This window comes from Danio rerio, chromosome 24 (genome assembly GCF_052040795.2).
Source record: "Danio rerio strain M-AB ecotype USA chromosome 24, GRCz13ab, whole genome shotgun sequence".
NCBI classification, from domain to species: Eukaryota; Metazoa; Chordata; class Actinopteri; order Cypriniformes; family Danionidae; genus Danio; species Danio rerio.
The window spans coordinates 11,810,190-11,828,612 of record NC_141044.1 but is presented as its reverse complement, the minus strand read 5'-3'; the positions used below and the strand labels follow the sequence as shown (position 1 = coordinate 11,828,612).

The 18,423-nt window shown below is 36.3% G+C and overlaps 2 protein-coding genes across 6 annotated transcripts in view; one reads left to right on the top strand and one right to left on the bottom strand.

Moving 5' to 3' along the window:
* Positions 1-18,423, top strand: part of myripb (myosin VIIA and Rab interacting protein b) — a 239,441-nt gene that overhangs the window by 177,663 nt on the left and 43,355 nt on the right. For all 4 annotated transcript variants that reach the window (XM_087308808.1, XM_087308811.1, XM_087308810.1 and 1 more), the window contains 2 exon segments: positions 982-1,062; positions 18,169-18,266. In XM_087308808.1, coding sequence (XP_087164934.1) covers positions 982-1,062; positions 18,169-18,266 — 179 coding nt within the window.
* On the bottom strand, positions 4,217-13,748 carry LOC147837975 (uncharacterized). Of its 2 annotated transcripts, none has more exons than XM_087309329.1 (8): positions 13,692-13,748; positions 9,543-9,857; positions 9,285-9,457; positions 8,941-9,040; positions 8,504-8,833; positions 8,243-8,399; positions 7,951-8,078; positions 4,217-7,859 (listed from the first exon to the last, which is right to left on the bottom strand). In XM_087309329.1, the coding sequence occupies exons 2-8, from the start codon at positions 9,855-9,857 to the stop codon at positions 7,521-7,523; spliced, it is 1,542 nt and encodes a 513-aa protein (XP_087165455.1). In that variant the 5' UTR covers positions 13,692-13,748; the 3' UTR covers positions 4,217-7,520. The 2 variants fall into 2 exon arrangements, with proteins under 2 accessions (XP_087165455.1, XP_087165456.1); XM_087309330.2 differs by lacking the exon at positions 13,692-13,748 and adding an exon at positions 13,106-13,554 and having other exon boundaries at positions 9,543-10,003.

Genomic DNA, 18,423 nt, shown 5'->3' with positions numbered 1-18,423 from the left:
CTTTTGTTTTTTTTTCATTTATTTATGTCATGATGGTGATTTCATTTGACACGATATTTAATCAAAACAGCCAAACAGTCATGCTGTACATAACAATCTACACATGAGTTGTTTTTGAAAGCCTGCGTTTATTCAACATCTGTTCCGTTCTATGTGATTTGGTGGCTCTACATGGGGCAGTTACAGACCAGAGAGAATGTAAAGTGGTCTCTTTCTCTGTATTGTTGTCATGGTGATATTGAGCTGGTGCTCTCCTGGGGTCAGCTGAAAAAATAAAGTGAAAAGGTAACCGCTTGGTCAGGTAGGTGCAGTGACATGTATTTCACAATATAGTCTTTCACATTTTTTTCACGAATAACATTTCAGCTTTGATCTCCAACTGATATTTGCCATGTTGCAATTATTCACATAGAGACCAAGAGTTTCCTGCACAACATGGACTGAAAGTGTATATTTTTTGCATGTGCAATACTGACCATTTTTGTGTGCATCAAAACGCATAAGCATCGCACATGTCAAACCAGACATCTTATATTGCAGTTTAATTGTTATTGTAACACATGAATGCATGTTTATTGTAAATCTGTGGATTTAAATAGCTGTAATCTGACAACAAAAAACCTCTCTAGAATGTACAAAAGTTTACTTAGCATTTATGCATGTATAAATATTCAAAATAAATAAACTACCAGAAAGAGATGCTTGTGTACATTGGAGTTTGTTGCAGCCGTAATTCTGCAAAAATTATTTGAAATTTAAATGACAAAGAAGAGAGTTACACTCACCGGCCACAATATTCACAATATTCACAAAATGCTTTGAGTTGTTGCCATGTGATTGTCTACTTAAAAATTTGTTAAAAAGGAGTTTACAGGTGTACCTCATAAAGTGGCTAGTGAGTGTAAATATAACATATTTGGTGTAAAATTACTCAAATATTTGGTTTTCCTTTCATTTATGTCTTTTTTATTTCTTTTTTAGAGGTGAGCGCTCATGAAGGGAGTAATGATAATGGCAGCATTTGTGATGGCAGTGACTCCACGCTCTACAAGCAAAGTGAAGGTAACATGAAAAATCAATATACTTTTGCTCTCTGAGACCCATAAAGAGACTTTAAATCTGTCAAGTTTCAAAGCCACATCAATATTAAGCCTTTGTTAGCTTGATTTAAATCTGGAAGCCTTTATATTCTTTATAGATTTAAATTTTAAATCTATACAGAAGATAAAGTGATTCCTGGGTTACAGTATTGAGCATTGCATTTAATAAAAACCACTGTCTATATAATAAAAAAAATTACAAATAAATCAAAAGTGAGTATATACAAACATATACTACATATGGAATAGAAAATGTCTCTTGATCATTTTTATCGGTTTAAAGCATCACATTAACACTAACATTCTAAAGTTTGGTCAAATATTTTTTGAAAGAACATCCTTACCAAGGATCAGAATACAGTAAAATCGGTTAAATTTTGCTTGATATATATATAGACGTATATATATATATATATATATATATATATATATATATATATATATATATATATATATATATATATAGTCTATATCAGTGGTTCTTAAACTGTGGTACAGTACGTGTACCACTAGTGGTACGCGGACCTTCTTCCAGTGGTACACAGAGGAATGAAATATGTTATATACATGCTACATATATTTCAAAATTTATCAAAAATTATGTATATAATTTGCCATATATGACATATAGCCTTTATTTCTGAGGTAATCTTTCACGTTTTTTTTTTTTTAACTGTGCAGAGCTGTAGCTGCTTTACTAGGCTTACTACAGTAATGTATTTCAATGATGCTCATTTTGATGGAACTTGGAGAGACAATTTTTTTCTGAGTTGGTACTTGATGAAAAAAGTTTAAGAACCACTGGTCTATATATATATATATATATATATATGTATATATATATAGACGCCCCTCTTTTATTTTTATATTCTTTTTTAAATATTTCCCAAACGTTTTACAGAGCACGACAATTTTCACAGTATGTCTGATGATATTTTTTCTTCTGGAAAAAAATCATATTTGTTTTATTTCGGCTGGAATAAAAGCAGTTTTAATTTTTTTAAAAGCCATTTTAAGGACAAAATTATTAGCCTCTTTAAGCTATATTTTTTTCTTATAGGTTACAGAAAAAAACATCGTTATAAAATAACTTGCCTAATTACCCAAACCTCCATAGTTATCCTAATTCATCTAGTTAAGACTTTAAATGTCACTTTAAGCTGTATGGCTCTGAAGGCTGTTATCATCCATCCACATAGTTAAACAGCTAAAGATCACATCTGACAAAAGCCGGAAGTTCACAAGAATTATTTGTTTTATTTAGTAAATTTCTCATTAATTGTATTTTATTAACGTCTACTCCTACGCCAACCCTAAACTTAACCATCACAGTAATGTAAAAACAAATCTGGATCTGGAGTCTTCTCTATTAGCATAGCTGATTAACCATGATAATTATTTATATTATTTATTAAATTTCCAATTAATTGTATTTTATTAACATCTACTCCTACCCCAACCCTGAACCCAACAGTTAAAGCTATGTTTCCATCCACCTATTTTATGTGCAAATGCGCATAAAAAAAACAGTTGATGGAAACGCCATGATGCGCATAAGTTTTGAAAATGCGCATAAAAAACATATGCGCCTAACTGGGTAGGATAAACTTTTTATTCGATAAGAAAAGATGCGCATAAACTGCGATGGAAACACTTTTACCGCACAAACTCCAGCATGCGCATTAAAAAAGGTCATGTGATTTTGTTGAAAGAGATCATGTGATGCTTAAAATGTGTGTGAATGGATAAAACATCAGGCTGAGCACATTACAAAACATCTGAAATGTTATTTTGGTCATTATAAAATGCCTTCCAATTTCAGTGTTAATGTTATTATATTATTAATGACCTCCAGAATCAAGAACGCCCTTGCTCCGCGTCTGACACCTTCAAACGCCACTGCACGCTCACTGCTTGTCAGGATTGTCTTCTGAGGCGCATACATTTTAAAAAGATTGATGCAGCTTCTCCTACTGCAGCAAATGCAGATTTTACTGTTTATATTTGGCGCCAGTTAATCAAGAAGTGATGATTTTTTTCGATTTGCTCGTTGGATGGAAACAATGCTTCATTCACACAACTTTTATGCGATAATCGAGTTTTGCGCATAAAGTTTATTCGCATTTTTGGATGGAAACATAGCTACTGTAATCAAAAACAAATCTGGGTCTGGAGTCTTCTCTATTAGTACTGATAAACTATGTGGATGGATTATAACAGCCTTCTGAGCCCACCAGTAGGCGCAGAAAGCCCCTATTGGCCCATATTTAGCTGATAACCACTTGAGTGATACATTCGAAACGGGTGAAATTGTCCAGTCTTCAGTGTCTTAATATCCTTTATAAATGATTATATTTAATGAAAAGAAACAATTTTAGTTTGATATTATTGGTTATAATCATTATATTTGATATCAAAGTAACTTTGCACCTTATTATTACCAATGTTCAAAACAGTTACACTGTAATATTATAGTTATTATATAGTTATATATTTGTGGGAACATTTCCAGGACACTTTGATTAACAATAATTCTTAATAACTATTTATTTAAAGTAGATTTGAACCTTTACAGGTTTAATGAATTTCATCATCTCTGCCTAAAGAATAAATGTAAAATAAAAAAAGAATTCATTTTTTCTAAATGAATAAAATACAGAATTCCAGTCTTTAACTATAAACTGCTTAACGCATCTACATTCTGAATAGAAACGGTTAATGTGCCTTTCACTGCGCGTGGAATTCACATTAAGCCCAACAGGCATCTTTATTTAAACATGTCCTACTTGATTAACTTAATGGAAGTTCTTTCTTCACAGAAGACACACTTTTACACACACACACACACTCTAAAAACGAATGTGTTGAAAACAACACAACATGTGTTATTTTCAACACATGTCCTGAGTGTGCTCAGGGACAACACATGTTGAGTTAAGTTTAACACACAAAATGTGTCATTTAATGTAACACATTAATGTGCAGCATAAGTTGACACACAGATGTGTTGTTTTTGTATGTATTTAACACAACTGTGTGTTACTATTCAGTTTTTATAATTTTGAATGTAAAATATATTATAAATTAATATACAAAATCTCACAGGAAACATTAAACACTGTTCACATACTGTTTATTTTTTCCTTTTTAACATGAAAATAATGCATTTAAATGTTTTACAGCATTTCATTGTACAAACAATTCATTGTATAACATAAAAACTCACTTTATAAAAGCATTCATTAAATTGAACTTGTATCTGTTACGCACGCCATATAAACTGTCAAACATGTATGAAACAGTTCCCAACATATACATTTTTTAAAATTCTCTAGTGAAAGAAATAAGTAACCATAGCACAACGTTTATGCATTCACCTACATGTAAGATGCTTGTCTTAACAAAATAAATCATTGTCAAATCTAGTCAAAACACTTAAACATTTAGGTAACCCTTTATAGTAACGACACTATAAATCATTTATTGAGCATTAGCAAATAGTTAATTCACTATTAGTTTAGCATTAACTCGACATTATAAGACATTAGTAAGCGGTTCATAAACACAGCCACAAAAGGCTGAATTTTTGACTTATAAGCGCATTTATAATGTGCTTAATGATTGTAGTTTCATAATTCAAACTTTCAAATACAAATGGTTTGTAAATAATGCAGTCCTTAATTTAGTAGTGAAAAATTAGTCAGAAGCAAAGTATAAAAGTACAATTGTTAAGCGCATTATAAATGTACTTATAAGTCAAGAATACAGCATTTGTAATTGTATTTATGAACCGCTTACTAATGTCTTATAATGTAGAGTTAATGCTTAAATGAATAAATTCACTATTTGCTAATTCTTAATAAATGATTTATAGTGTAGTTATTATAAAGTGTTACCAAAGTTTCAACCACTAACATGTTTAAAACAAAATTTTGTATTTAGGAGTTACATACTGCTGATCGCAAAATGTCACAATGTCTAGAGGTCTGTAATCTATTAAGTCCCCAGGCAGCAAAGCCATGTCAAAATCATTTGTTCTGATGACACTGAAGGAAAAAAGATGTTCATCAAAATACTTAACTCTTAAAACTCTCAGAAACATAAGTGCGCATTCTCTTTCACTTTGGGGAATAATGTGTATAACTTCACCAAATAATGGTTCTCCCCTTTCATCTGCTTTTAAAGTCAGAACAGATCCTGTCTGGTATGTTGTCCCCAAAAAACTGATATTATTACTCACATGAATTGAACTGGTGTAAGTAAGAGTCTCAAAATGTGTATCTGTCTTAAGCTTGTCAAGCAATTTGTCACCCTTATACAAAGATGCAATTACAACTGGGAAAGCATTTGGTACAATCATCTCAGAATTGTGTTTCGAGCTTAATTTCCATTGGTGCATTTGCTGAATCTGGTGTTTATGAGCCAGTGTTTTTGAAATATTACGAAAGTTGCAAACAACTTGGGCATGTCGCTTAAGAGGGTGATGTTTGGCTTCGAACCTCATACACCACAACTTTGAAAGCGGTCCAAATAAAGTCATAATACTCGGGTAGTGTGTCATGTAGTGATGTTTAGGAATTAGATTCCTTTCAGGATAAAGAATCTTGAACTGTGTATGGTGATCAATTATTAGCTGCTTAAGATGGACAGCAAGCCCTTTTGACACAACAGGTGCAAAAATTATGTCACAAATTTCCCTCAACATTAGGAAAAGGTGCCAGTGTGGGCTCTGTGTGTCAATTAAATCACCTAACAGAAAAGGCAAGACTAGTAGTAAACACCACATCTGTGATGCAGTCTGCTTAATAGCATTTTCAGATGTCCTCAGATTGACAATAACACTAGGTTTATTTTTTTGATTTCCATAGCCATAGTCAAAAGCTGCTATTCTTTCATTTAAAAGTTCCAGAGAAAAACATTTCTCTTCATAAATGAAATGCCGCAGCATCAATTTGACCTCAAGAGGTCCGACTCCTTCCAACACATCATGCATAATGTCTACACCAATATTCTCAGTGACATGAAAATACTGTAGGTTGTTTAGGCATGAGTTATGTTTGACACCGGTTGCACTTGCATCATTGAGTTGTACATGGTATGCATAGTTTTCCCTTGTACGTCTCTCTGTATTATTTTCATCAAAAATAATCTGGGAACTTGATTTGTCAATTAGACAAAATTGACAAAATCGGTTTGCAGAGAAACTTTCCACATAGCCACAGAGTGAGTGACAGGCAAGATTGTCCGCTGTCAGCAAACAGACTGTTCCAAAAAGTAATTGATGTTTATCGTGTAGTTTGACCTCTATACCATTCTGCTCAATTTCTTTTAAGTCTGTTATAAGAGGTTCCAAAATTTTGTCAAAACCATAAATGTCTTTATCAATAGAATTAAATAAGAGACATAAATGGATATTGGAAAGTACAGAATTTTTTTCTGACGGCACATTTCGTAAAGCAAAGTAAACAGCCCCCATTTTATGAATCTTTGTTTTAGATCCAAGAGGATTAGTTGTTTCCAAATCATCGAAGTATAACTGAATTTGTAATGCATTTGGATGGTTTCGGTAAAGAGGATGTTTAGAATATTGAGCACCATCACAATAATCATGCATTGTATCTCGTTCACCGCAAGACTGCATATACATATTCTGCATTTTGTCACAACTAAATAAAAATTTAATTGTGTTAATTATTGAGATGTACTGACATGTGACAGGCACAAGCACCTGGCTTTTCCCCCCATTCTTTCTAAGACAATCTAATCTGTGACCAAGAAACACTTCTGTTGGTTTCTCAAAGGAAAAGTTGTCAGAAAAGTACTTAGTTAGTTTAAATGTAGTATCTATGTCACCAAACATGTTTCTAGCATTGTCAAAATCCTTCATAAGTGTTTGAACTTCAGCACTATCTAGCGGAACTGCCAAGTTCTTAAGTAAAGTATTAGTCTTTTCTTGCAAATGACCTAAGGTACGATCAATAACTTCTTTTGTGCAGGTTATACTTTTTTGAACATCAGTATAAGTTACATTAGAAGAGGCATACATGCTGGCAGCAAAAGCTGCAGCACAGTCTTTTAGGTTTAAACTGCTCTGAGGAACTAGCTCTGTTTTAGACATTTGGACATTATCCTCAAAATTATTTATTCTGCTTTCATCAATTTGATAGGATAAATCTAAGTTCTTTGTATGTCCTGACTCTTCAGAAGGGCATGAATTCGTTTTAAAATGATCTCTGTTCAGATGTTTTAAAAAGGAATTGAAATTATGATAAGTTCTTGGGCAACCATTTTGACTACAAATTAAAGTTAGGTTGTAACTATCAGAGAGTGCATGCACTTCCCTTAAATGCCAAATTAACCCCTTTGTTTCAACAAAATCATTTTGAAGACACTTTGGACAGGTGTACATGCTTATTTCAATTAGGTACGAGACTGCACCTTAGCAATCAATTCCATGACCTTTGATCGTTTGCAAGATGACTGGGACAAAGACAGGTCATATATATACTCAAAAAAAGAAAAAACAGAAGACAGTTGGCATGGATACTGAAGGTTGCACAGCCAGTAGAATTTGAAAAGTCTGTCTACAGCACAGGTCAGGCTTTCAACATCAAGTGGAAGAGCAAAAGAGTCATTCTTTGCCACAATTACGTACTGGGATCCATGTCCTAGAGAACCGATGGAAACCAACTGCGGCTGAGCTGACTTCAGGGTCCCATTCATGGATTCAGCGAGCAAAGATGTAACGTTGGTACCAGCCTTCAAAAATGAAACAATGAAAAGCATTAGAAAATGTTGCTCCATTAAAAACAATTTTATTTATCACAAGCTAACACAATAAAAACTATACCGGCACTTGCTCCAACAGGTAGGACACAGCAGAAGTCACACAGCATTTACTCCCAGCAACACTTCTCCCAGATGCAGTGGGTGGAAGAAGATGAATAAGGATCTTCAACATAGTGTAACACAGTTCATCTTGAAGTGAAGATACAGGTCACATGCAAAAAAAGAATTTAAAATTTTTTTGGAATTAATATTTTATCTTGAATAGAATATCAATATTCACATAAAATTTTCTCATTTAAACTATGTTTAGAAAAGTATGCACATGCAACAGACATTTTGGCTGAAACTCATACCATCATGCTGATTCTCAGCCTTCTCCAGTAAGTGTCTGATGTCATTTTTCTTCTCCAAGGATGCTATTTCCTTGAGTCTTGGAATTATCGTCCCTTCCCATTTCCGGATAAACAAGTCTTCTTTCCCATCGGTGAGCTTGGAAAATTCAATGTCCATCTTCAAAGAAAGAAAGAAAGAAAATCAGAAACAAAGAAATATTAATATTACAATTATGAAAAATGTTTGTGTAAAGTTCTGTCTTAGTTAAGCATGTCTATTACCAAAGCTGGCATGTCAAGAAATCTAGGATATTCCTTGAAGATTTCAGCAACAGTTGGGGATTTTGTTGTTATCCATCTCCTTCGGTAACTGAAGGTTTGATTGATTGCAGTCTTTATTGATGATGAATTCTCTGGTGATGGTCGCATCCTCTTTATCAGAGTCAACCACTCACTTGGTACAGTTTCATCTGGACTTGGTAAAGAAGGTTGCGGTGTACAATGACGACGTTTCAAACTGTACACCCGCTGGCTCTGTTGAAGCTTCCGTCTGATGTTACGTAATCTCATTTCAATAAATCCACTGTGTGATGGCCCATCAAAAAAATGCTCCTGATGTTGGTAATGCAAAAACAGAACTAGTTAAAGTCAAGTATACATGAGCAACTTGCATACACATTCCTAAACAATTCAGTTTATATTGTAAAAAACATTCTTACATGTCCCTCATTTTCCCCAAAGGGCACCTGAATCCTTAACGAGGGGAACAATGACACAATCTCTTTTGCTAGAGCCAGCTTTTCTGTACCAGATGGATAGCTAAAAAAAGTAAAAAATTAAAAATAAAAATACAGTTGCACAAATTGCTCCTTCACAAACATAAAAAACTGACTAAACAGTGGTACTTTAGAATTGATTGGGATAAACTGATTGTTAAATTTATTTATTTAAAACATTTTTTTAAATGTAGAATTTATTTTAATATATAACTTATTTAAATAAATGTAATTTAATGAATTTGCAAAGAAATACACCTTACGTGGAATAAACAAACCATACTCACAATCCATGTTTCTCTACAAGGTCACTGACAGCAACTTTAACAAGAATCTTTCTTGAGGAAATCGACAGCGTCTTAGTCTCTTCATGTTCTCTCAGGATTGTAGGGGCTTTTTCTTCAAGCAGCGTCAGCAAACTAGTTGTGGTGCCAGTCTGAATTGAATCTGTTAAAGGACACTAGAAATGCCAAAAACATTTTATTTATTGAAATGTTCACTTTTATCTATAGTAATATAAAGGGAGAAAGATATTAATGTTTTACCTGTAATAAGTGCACACTTCTTTCTAATGAGTCCGGGGTGTTGCTTGCAATATAATACATTTGAAATTTGTCAAGCTCCTGTACTCCTGCATTTACATCAGTGTCAATGAACTCTTGAAAATCTGTGTCAAATTTCAATATTCGATCAAGAGATAGTTGTTGAGACAGTTCAGGTTTGACTGAGGCTATCAGATCTCCAACACTGCCAACTGTGAATAGTTTTCTCCATATTTCCTTTTCGTCTATGAAGACAGTTGCAAGAACTCGGTGTAAAACTGTTAAAGTGACTGTAATTTGCTCCTCGACTTCCATCATCTAAGTAAAAGAGAGAGAAATCCATGTATATACAAGCACAATGAGAAAACAAACACATGTAACAATGAGTATGACAATAAAAAGCACATTTTAAATAGTATATGACTAGTCGGTTAGCACAAAATGGCGCGCAATGTTGATTACAACTAGATATTAAAGTTTGAGGACAAACTTTATGGTGGCTTGAAAAGCCGAATCTGAAAGTTTGAAGTGGTTGAATTAGCATGTTACTAGCATGATTCTAGCATGAATTAGCATGCTACTAGGATAATTCTAGCATGAATTAGCATGTTAGTAGCATGATTCTTACATGAATTAGCATGTTGTTAGCATGATTCTAGCATGAATTAGCATGTTACTAGCATGATTCTAGCATGAATTAGCATGTTGTTAGCATAAATCTAGCATAAATTAGCATGTTACTAGCATGATTCTAGCATGAATTAGCATGTTGTTAGCATGATTCTAGCATGAATTAGCATTTTACTAGGTGGTTGCTAGGGTGTTTTAAGTGGTTGCTAGGTGGTTGCTAAGGTGGTGCAAGGCAGTTGCTAAGGTGGTCTGACTAGTTGCTAGGTGGTTGCTAGGGTGTTGCTAGACGGTTGCTAGGGTGTTTTGAGTGGTTGCTAAGTGGTTGCTAAGGTGGTGCTAGGCAGTTGCTAAGGTGTTCTGACTAGTTGCTAAGTGGTTACTAAGGTGTTGCAAGGTGGTCGCTAGGGTATTCTGAGTGGTTGCTAGGTGGTTGCTAAGGTGTTGCTAGGCGGTTGCTAGGGTGTTCTGAGTGGTTGCTAAGGTGTTGCTAGATGGTTGCTAAGGTGTCCTAAGTGGTTGCTAGGTGGTTGCTAGGGTATTCTGAGTGGTTGCTAAGGCGTTGCTAGGTGGTTGCTAGGGTGTCCTGAGTGGTTGCTAGGTGGTTGCTAAGGTGTTGCTAGGTGGTTGCTAGGGTGTCCTGAGTGGTTGCTAAGGTGTTGCTAGGCGGTTGCTAGGGTGTTCTGAGTGGTTGCTAGGTGGTTGCTAAGGTGTTGCTAGGTGGTTGCTAAGGTGTCCTGAGTGGTTGCTAGGTGGTTGCTAAGGTGTTGCTAGGTGGTTGCTAAGGTGTTGCTAGGCGGTTGCTAGGGTGTCCTAAGTGGTTGCTAGGTGGTTGCTAAGGTGTTGCTAGGCGGTTGCTAGGGTGTCCTAAGTGGTTGCTAGGTAGTTGCTAAGGTGTTGCTAGGCGGTTGCTAGGGTGTTCTGAGTGGTTGCTAGGTGGTTGCTAAGGTGTTGCTAGGTGGTTGCTAAGGTGTCCTAAGTGGTTGCTAGATGGTTGCTAGGGTGTTCTGAGTGGTTACTAAGGCGTTGCTAGGTGGTTGCTAGGGTGTCTTGAGTGGTTGCTAGGTGGTTGCTAAGGTGTTGCTAGGTGGTTGCTAGGGTGTCCTGAGTGGTTGCTAGGTGGTTGCTAAGGCGTTGCTAGGCAGTTGCTAGGGTGTTCTGAGTGGTTGCTAGGTGGTTGCTAAGGTGTTGCTAGGCGGTTGCTAAGGTGTCCCAAGTGGTTGCTAGGTGGTTGCTAAGGTGTTGCTAGGTGGTTGCTAAGGTATTCTGAGTGGTTGCTAAGGCGTTGCTAGGCGGTTGCTAGGGTGTCCTGAGTGGTCGCTAGGCCCTTACTAAGGCATTACTAGGCCGTTGCTAGGTGGTTGCTAGGCGGTTGCTAGGGTAATTTGGGTGGTTGCTAGGCAGTTGCTAGGGTACCCTGGTTGGTTACTAGGCAAGCCTCACATACATGATTGATAAAACATTTATACTTAGTAAGCATTTCTAGCAAGTTACAGTACTGGGCTAGTCAATATTAGCATGTAGCTAGTCACTGCTAGCATGTGTAGCATATAGGAAGTTCCGTTTGCTAGCATGAGTCAAACGAGCCAATCTCCAAGTCTCTACGATGTTCTGATGCTGAGATATAGCTGTTGATGAATGGTTGCTAGGGTACTCTGTTTTGTTGCTATGGGCGAGGTTACAGAGTGAACTTGAATGTGGTTGGTTGTCTTAGTCGAATGAACCAACCCCCATGTCTCTATGACACTGCTATGCAAAGATATGCATCTTGGCCTATTTTAATGGAAGTCTATGGAATCAATTTGGGGGCGGGGCTTGTGAGCTTCATTATCATATTGAGATGCTCATTGGTTGTCTGAGTCAGATGAGCCATCCCCCAAGTCAATAGGACACTGCTATGCAAAGATATGCATGTAGGCCAGTTATTAACATGAGTCTAGTTTGAATTAGCATGTTACTAGCATGATTCTAGTACAAATTAGCATGTCATTAGCATGTTTCCAGTATGAGTTAGCATGTCATTAGCATGATTAGCATATGAGTAGCATGTTGCTAGCATGATTGGCATGTCATTAGCATGTTAGAATTATAAGCATTTTTTATAGCACAGCTAATTACATTCTATAGGACAGTTGCTAGGGTGCAGTATGTGGTAGTTAGGGGTGTGGCTAGAAAGTTAAAAGGCCATCAGTGATTGGCTGCTGGCTAGACTGAGTTAAATGAGCTCAGCCATTAGTCTGTGTGACAGTCTGATGCAGAGTTATGAGCTCACAAAGTTTGATCCCATGTTAAGTCAATGAGAGTCTTTCGAATGGAAGTCTACGGGACAGTTGCTAGGGTGCCATAAGTGGTTGCTAGGGAGTGGCTAGTAAGTCTAAAGGTCATCAGTGATTGGCTGCTGACTAGACTGAGTTGAATGGGGCCTGACTCTAGTCTGTAGGACAGTCTGATGCAGAGTTATGAGCTCACAAAGGTTGACCCAATGTTAAGTCAATGGCAGTCTTTTACAATGGAAGTCTATGGGACAGTTGCTAGGGTGCCAAAAGTGGTTGCTAGGGAGTGGCTAGTAAGTTTAAAGGTCATCAGTTATTGGCTGCTGGCTAGACTGAGTTAAATGAGCCCAGTTAGAAGTCTGTAGGACAGTCTGATGCAGAGTTATAAGGTCACAAAGTTTGACCCAATGTTAAGTCAATGGGAATTTTGGGAATTTTCCGGGTCGTTTTTCGGAAAACCGAAAGTCGGATCAGTCGGAAAAGATATAGCAACCCGAGTCAGACCAGTTTGAAGGTTTGACGAAAGTTTGAAGTATGAAGCTTGAAAAGTTTAGGAGGAGATACACTTTAAAATTAGTCTCAGAAGAATAAGAAGAAGAAGAAGAAGAAGAAGAAGAAGAATAATAAGTTTACGTGAGATAACAGTATGTTGGCTTTTCAAGCCACCATAATAAAGATCTTCATATTTTAACGTTAGATATTGTTTATGAATTTGCTCACACAGCGGCGCCATTTGGTGTCTGTACAAAGCGCCAAACTAATGTTATGGAAAGGCATTCTTGTTCAAATTCCTGCCGCAAAGCGGCATCTTATGTTTTATATCAAATAACATTGTGATTAAAACGTTAATGTATAAATTGTGTCCGGTATCGTTAATTTACCTCCAGTGTCAGTGATGCGGAGGCTTTAAAGTGACGCGAAGCCGGAGATTTTAAAGTGACGGCAACTCTCATACCAAAATGCAATACATATTTAGGGTCAGTCTTTCACCTTAAATATGTAACTTATTATTAACAATTCTGCCGAGTGCCAACGCAGCTTTGCAAAAGACGCGCCAGATGCGTTAGCTTAGGCGGCTAAAGTTAATGGTACATGACCGAGTTGCCAAGTCACCCGTGTATTTGGAGTATGAAACATGGAGACATAATAAAAGTAACAAAAATAACTTCCTGGACAACTAACACAAAACATTCTCACAAAGAGTGAAAGAAATATTTACTATCGTAGCCGAATTTTAATTAATTTCACTCACCTGAGGCAGAGAGGTGCATTATCCGACAGAGCTCCCGGAGAGCGACGGTTGAAAAAGAACGTCACTGCGCATGCGCGTGCACAAATACACAGCATAAATCCCGAAATACAGAATTTTCAGCCACATTTTCACAAATGCTTATTTTATATTACCATTATGATAAATAAACTACATAAACACATAGCACAGTGCCATTTGACTCCAGACAAAAATGTATTTTATTCCAACATACTGTTTAAATGTGTTTAACACAGTCATTGTGTAAACACTTAAGCACAATATTAACACACAATGTGTCTGCAGTAACACAAAATGTGTTACGAACTGTTTAACACATATTTTGAGTAAATTTTTAACACATCATTTTTAAGAGTGCATGCAGCTATATTTATGGGGACTTATCATAGACGAAATGATTTTTATACTGTACAAACTGTACTGTATTATATTCCTTTCCTCTAAACCAGTGGTTCTCAAATTTTTTTCATCAAGTACCACCTCAGAAAAAAAACTGTCTCTCCAAGTACCACCAAAATTAGCAGTATTGAAATACAGTAGCATACACAGCAAATTCATCTGAGTTAAATTCTCGGTGTTGAAGCATTTCAGAGTAAAGTGTTGACGTTAAAGAGTTAGATTTTGATAAATGAATATAATAAGAGTTAGAATTGATTTTATTCAGTGCGAAATCAAGGAGTTATCTTTTCAACACTTGATGGTGTTATTTCCAACATCCGGGAATTCATGCAGCCCCAGTCACTGAAGAAATTTCCAGACGCCATTTTCCATCTGAGGTTTAGAACAGCAACTGGTGAGTCAAACTACCTAAATGTTGGTATTTTACTGACTTTCTTTAAGGAAATACAGTTGTAAACATATTGTTAAGTTAATAACTTTAGAATGGAGTGACAATTTTAATCTTCTGCGGTTCATTCATGGTCGTTTGTGTATCTAGCTTAACTGCATTACTATTCACTACTTTTCAAGAATGTTTTTATATATGCTCACGCATACATAGTGCATAAAAACATCAAATGTACATGTTCAACAAATTTCTGTCACGCTTAATGCCATTGTGTGCGTTGTTACCCATCTGTAAAATAAAATCGACACTTCTCCTTTAATTCGAAGCAAACTAGCGAGGGAATCCCGGGAGCAGCCTAGCCTACTCTGCCCGGATGCTAACGGCAACACAGGACGGTTTCCATACGCTCTGGAGAGTTTCTAAAACATATCTGGTGAGTAAATGAACATATGCTTACTTGTAAAAGGCTTCCTGACTAAAACATATGATTGTTTGTTATTCGTGTACGTTAATTAGATTATTTTAAACACCGCGGGCCTTTTAAACTGGTTCATTCGTGGCCGTCCATATACCGTTAGTTCATAGACTCGCGCGATAACGTACGCTTGAATTATATTAGGCGTTGACAACCATTAAAGTCGGAATGTTAACATTAATGTCTTTAAATGACCGCGTTTGCACTTTCTCAGACATTTAAGGTTACAGAAGTCTCCCGGAAGTTGCGGGACTAACGTTAACGTTATCCCGCAAATGCACAGAGACTCCCAGATGCCCAAGTAGATGCCCGCAAATGAATGATAATCTCCTGGAAATCGCGCGTCTCCCGCCCGGTCATTAAACACTTTGCACACCCCTCTCCACCGCATCCCTCCCAGCTCTTCAGGTACGTCGCGCGCAACTCATCCCATTGCTCTTCAGGTTATCATCTCTCCCGCTACCTCCCGCAAATCAACTCTGTATCCCCCGAAAATTACTTTTCCCAACTCGGGATGTCTGACGTTAGTAAGTTAGGCTATTTATGTAGTCAGGAACATCTTAGTCAAGCTTTTTCTCCCGCATGATATTGTGCTTAAAACTATAGGCTAAACTTAGCATGTACTGTACACAACATTTCCTTTTTATTAAAGACAATTTAGTGCGTTGTAAACAGCCACCTGTCTGTAAAATTAATCAACTGATTCATATTTGAGCAGCCTAATGATGATACAGGTTTGATTTGTAGATTTATTATCAATAATCAACATCTGGATCAAAAGATATCTGAAAAAGTGTGAGGCATACTTTGTGATGTTCATCTTTCCTTTTTATCTGAAGGTTATGCATATGTGTTTGATACTAATTTTTTGTTGTTTTTTTAACAGCCACAGTTCTCTGTACAATAACACAAGACCCTGTGACGGTGGCTGATTAGAGACGGATGGTGTATTTCCAGAGTTGGTGAAATGACCAAGCACACCTTCTTGGTCATATGTGGTGATAATAATGAAGGTATGTTTGAGAAAGTTCTGTATTTGTTTCACAATAAGCTAAGAGGGTATTAGAGCATTAGAGAATAACAAATGACATGAAGGTGATAAGTTTTGTAATGTGGGTGAACTGTTATTTAAATAATGTTTTGCTCTTTACTTTGCACTTTTCCTCTTCTGCTTATCCTAATATTTTAGATTATATTTGGACCTGAAACATCTGCTAGACTCCAGTAAAGGTGGCGTCAATACTGGACCTGAAAGGGCCTAACAAGTTGAATCTGGTAAAGAAACACGCACGCACGCACACGCTTACAGAAAACTGTTGTTTATGAAGTTTATGAATATTTTTTACACTGTGGCCAATATTTTGGGGAAGTCAGCATCACTAAATGATATAAAAGATTTTAAGCTCCTCTAAATTTTGCTCCAAGTGTTGTGTTAAATTCAGGATTCTGGACAGACAGCTGCCTGTTTTTCCAGTTCTAGTCATAGTGGTTAACCTAATTGTTTTTGGAGATCCAACAGTGATGTACTGTATGTGTTTTTTCTACTTTTCCATATCCTGTCACCTCAACCAGCTGGGAGAGTCAAGTTGTGGATCATCATGAAGATTTTCAAAAAGTGAGTTTAGATTTCTTGAATGTTTTATTTACTTTAAATGTTCTTTTAAATATATCATAGAATTTGATTGCAATTTGTTTTCAAACATTTTTCTTAGTCATGCTGGAGTCTTGAAGAGTTCTTAGATGAGCATCACCCTATATCCGTGCATCAGGAACCACCAGATGAGCGATCAGCAGCTGCTACATCGTCATGGATAAAAAGGTCATCCTGTGGCTGGGAAGCACTTCATTCACAGGACATGCTTGATGAGATTTCCTAGCTCCAGTTTGTTTTCACACAAGTTTACAGCATTTATACCTTCATTTAAACTGCCGTGTTTGATATGGAGGACCAAGGAAACACCAGAAGTGAAAGATTTGCACGCCAAGTTGTTTAAAATGTAATTTCACAAGAAAACTGTGAGTTCAGAAGAAAACTATGAGTGACGCTACATTGAACTTTCAAATGGCTCTGATGAAACATCAAGTTTGGACCAAAGGACTGAAACAGCCTTTTTGAGCACTGGTCATACATATTTTGTTGATACTGTCTGTACTAATAAAACATTTAAAGCATATTTGACATTGTTGCATTTTAAAAACTGAATGAATTGTTGAAGTGGTGAATGTTTTCAAATAAAATGTTTTTTCTTTTGTAATTTACAGTCTATTTGACCTTTTTACCATATTTACACTCAAGAGAGTTGAATAAAATAACAATATATTACACCAGGCGGTGTTAAATATAGTTACATTTTTTAACTCTGCCCAGAGTTAAAATCAACCCTTACTTCGGTGTCAATGTCCCAACCCTTTTGAAAGTGTTGATTTAACTCTGTTTTGAGTGGACCCCATGAGACACTTTCAAAGTGTTGAAATTAACACCCATAGAGTTGTTTTGGGTCCCCATATTTTGCTGTGTAGTAGGCCCAGTAAAGCAGCTACAACTCTGCAAAGTTAAAAAACGTTGCAGATTACCTCGGATATATAGGCTATATGTCATATATGGCAGATTATATACATCATTTTTGATAAATTTTGAAATGTGTATAGCATGTACTAAGCATATTTCATTCCTCCGTGTACCACTAGAAGGAAGCCTGTGTACCACTAGTGGTACACGTACCACAGTTTGAGAACCACTGCTCTAAACCCAAACCTCAGAGAGGGCATTTTGCTGCTTTACATTTTCAAAGTTCTTCATTCTGTGTGATTTCTGAGTCATTTTTCTATTGGGGATCATATAAATGTGCCCACAAGGTACAAAGTCACAGGTATTGCTACTTGTTGACACACAATGTGATGAATACAAGGTAAACAAACAGACACACACACAGTGGAATCTGTATATACTGTATTTACTGTGTTGTATTATTTTACCTGCTGGCATGAGAATCAAAGGTGCTTAACTATTGTATTGTATTGCATCGGTCAATTACTGTACTCTACAGCACTCCAACAGTCTATGAATTACTGTTAAGTTTAACACTCATCATGCACACAAACAAACACACACACACAGAGAGAGAGAGAGAGGAAACAAACAGTGATAAACAAATAATGAGTAATTGTTAATATATGTGAATCCATTCAAAATACAGGTCACAGCATGGCAGACACACTCACGGTTGCTCTCCGTGTGGCAGAGGAGGCGATAGAGGAAGCTATTGCTAAAGCGGAGAACTACAAAGACAGTCTGGTAACACATTATTCTTTATTTATTATTCATCCAACCACCAATTTATCTTTCGTCCAGCTCTACAGCCAAGTATTCAATCATTGATCTGACATCCATCCATTTATTCTTCTGGACAATATAAGGCTCCATACAATATCACTATATTTTGTAGTTCAGA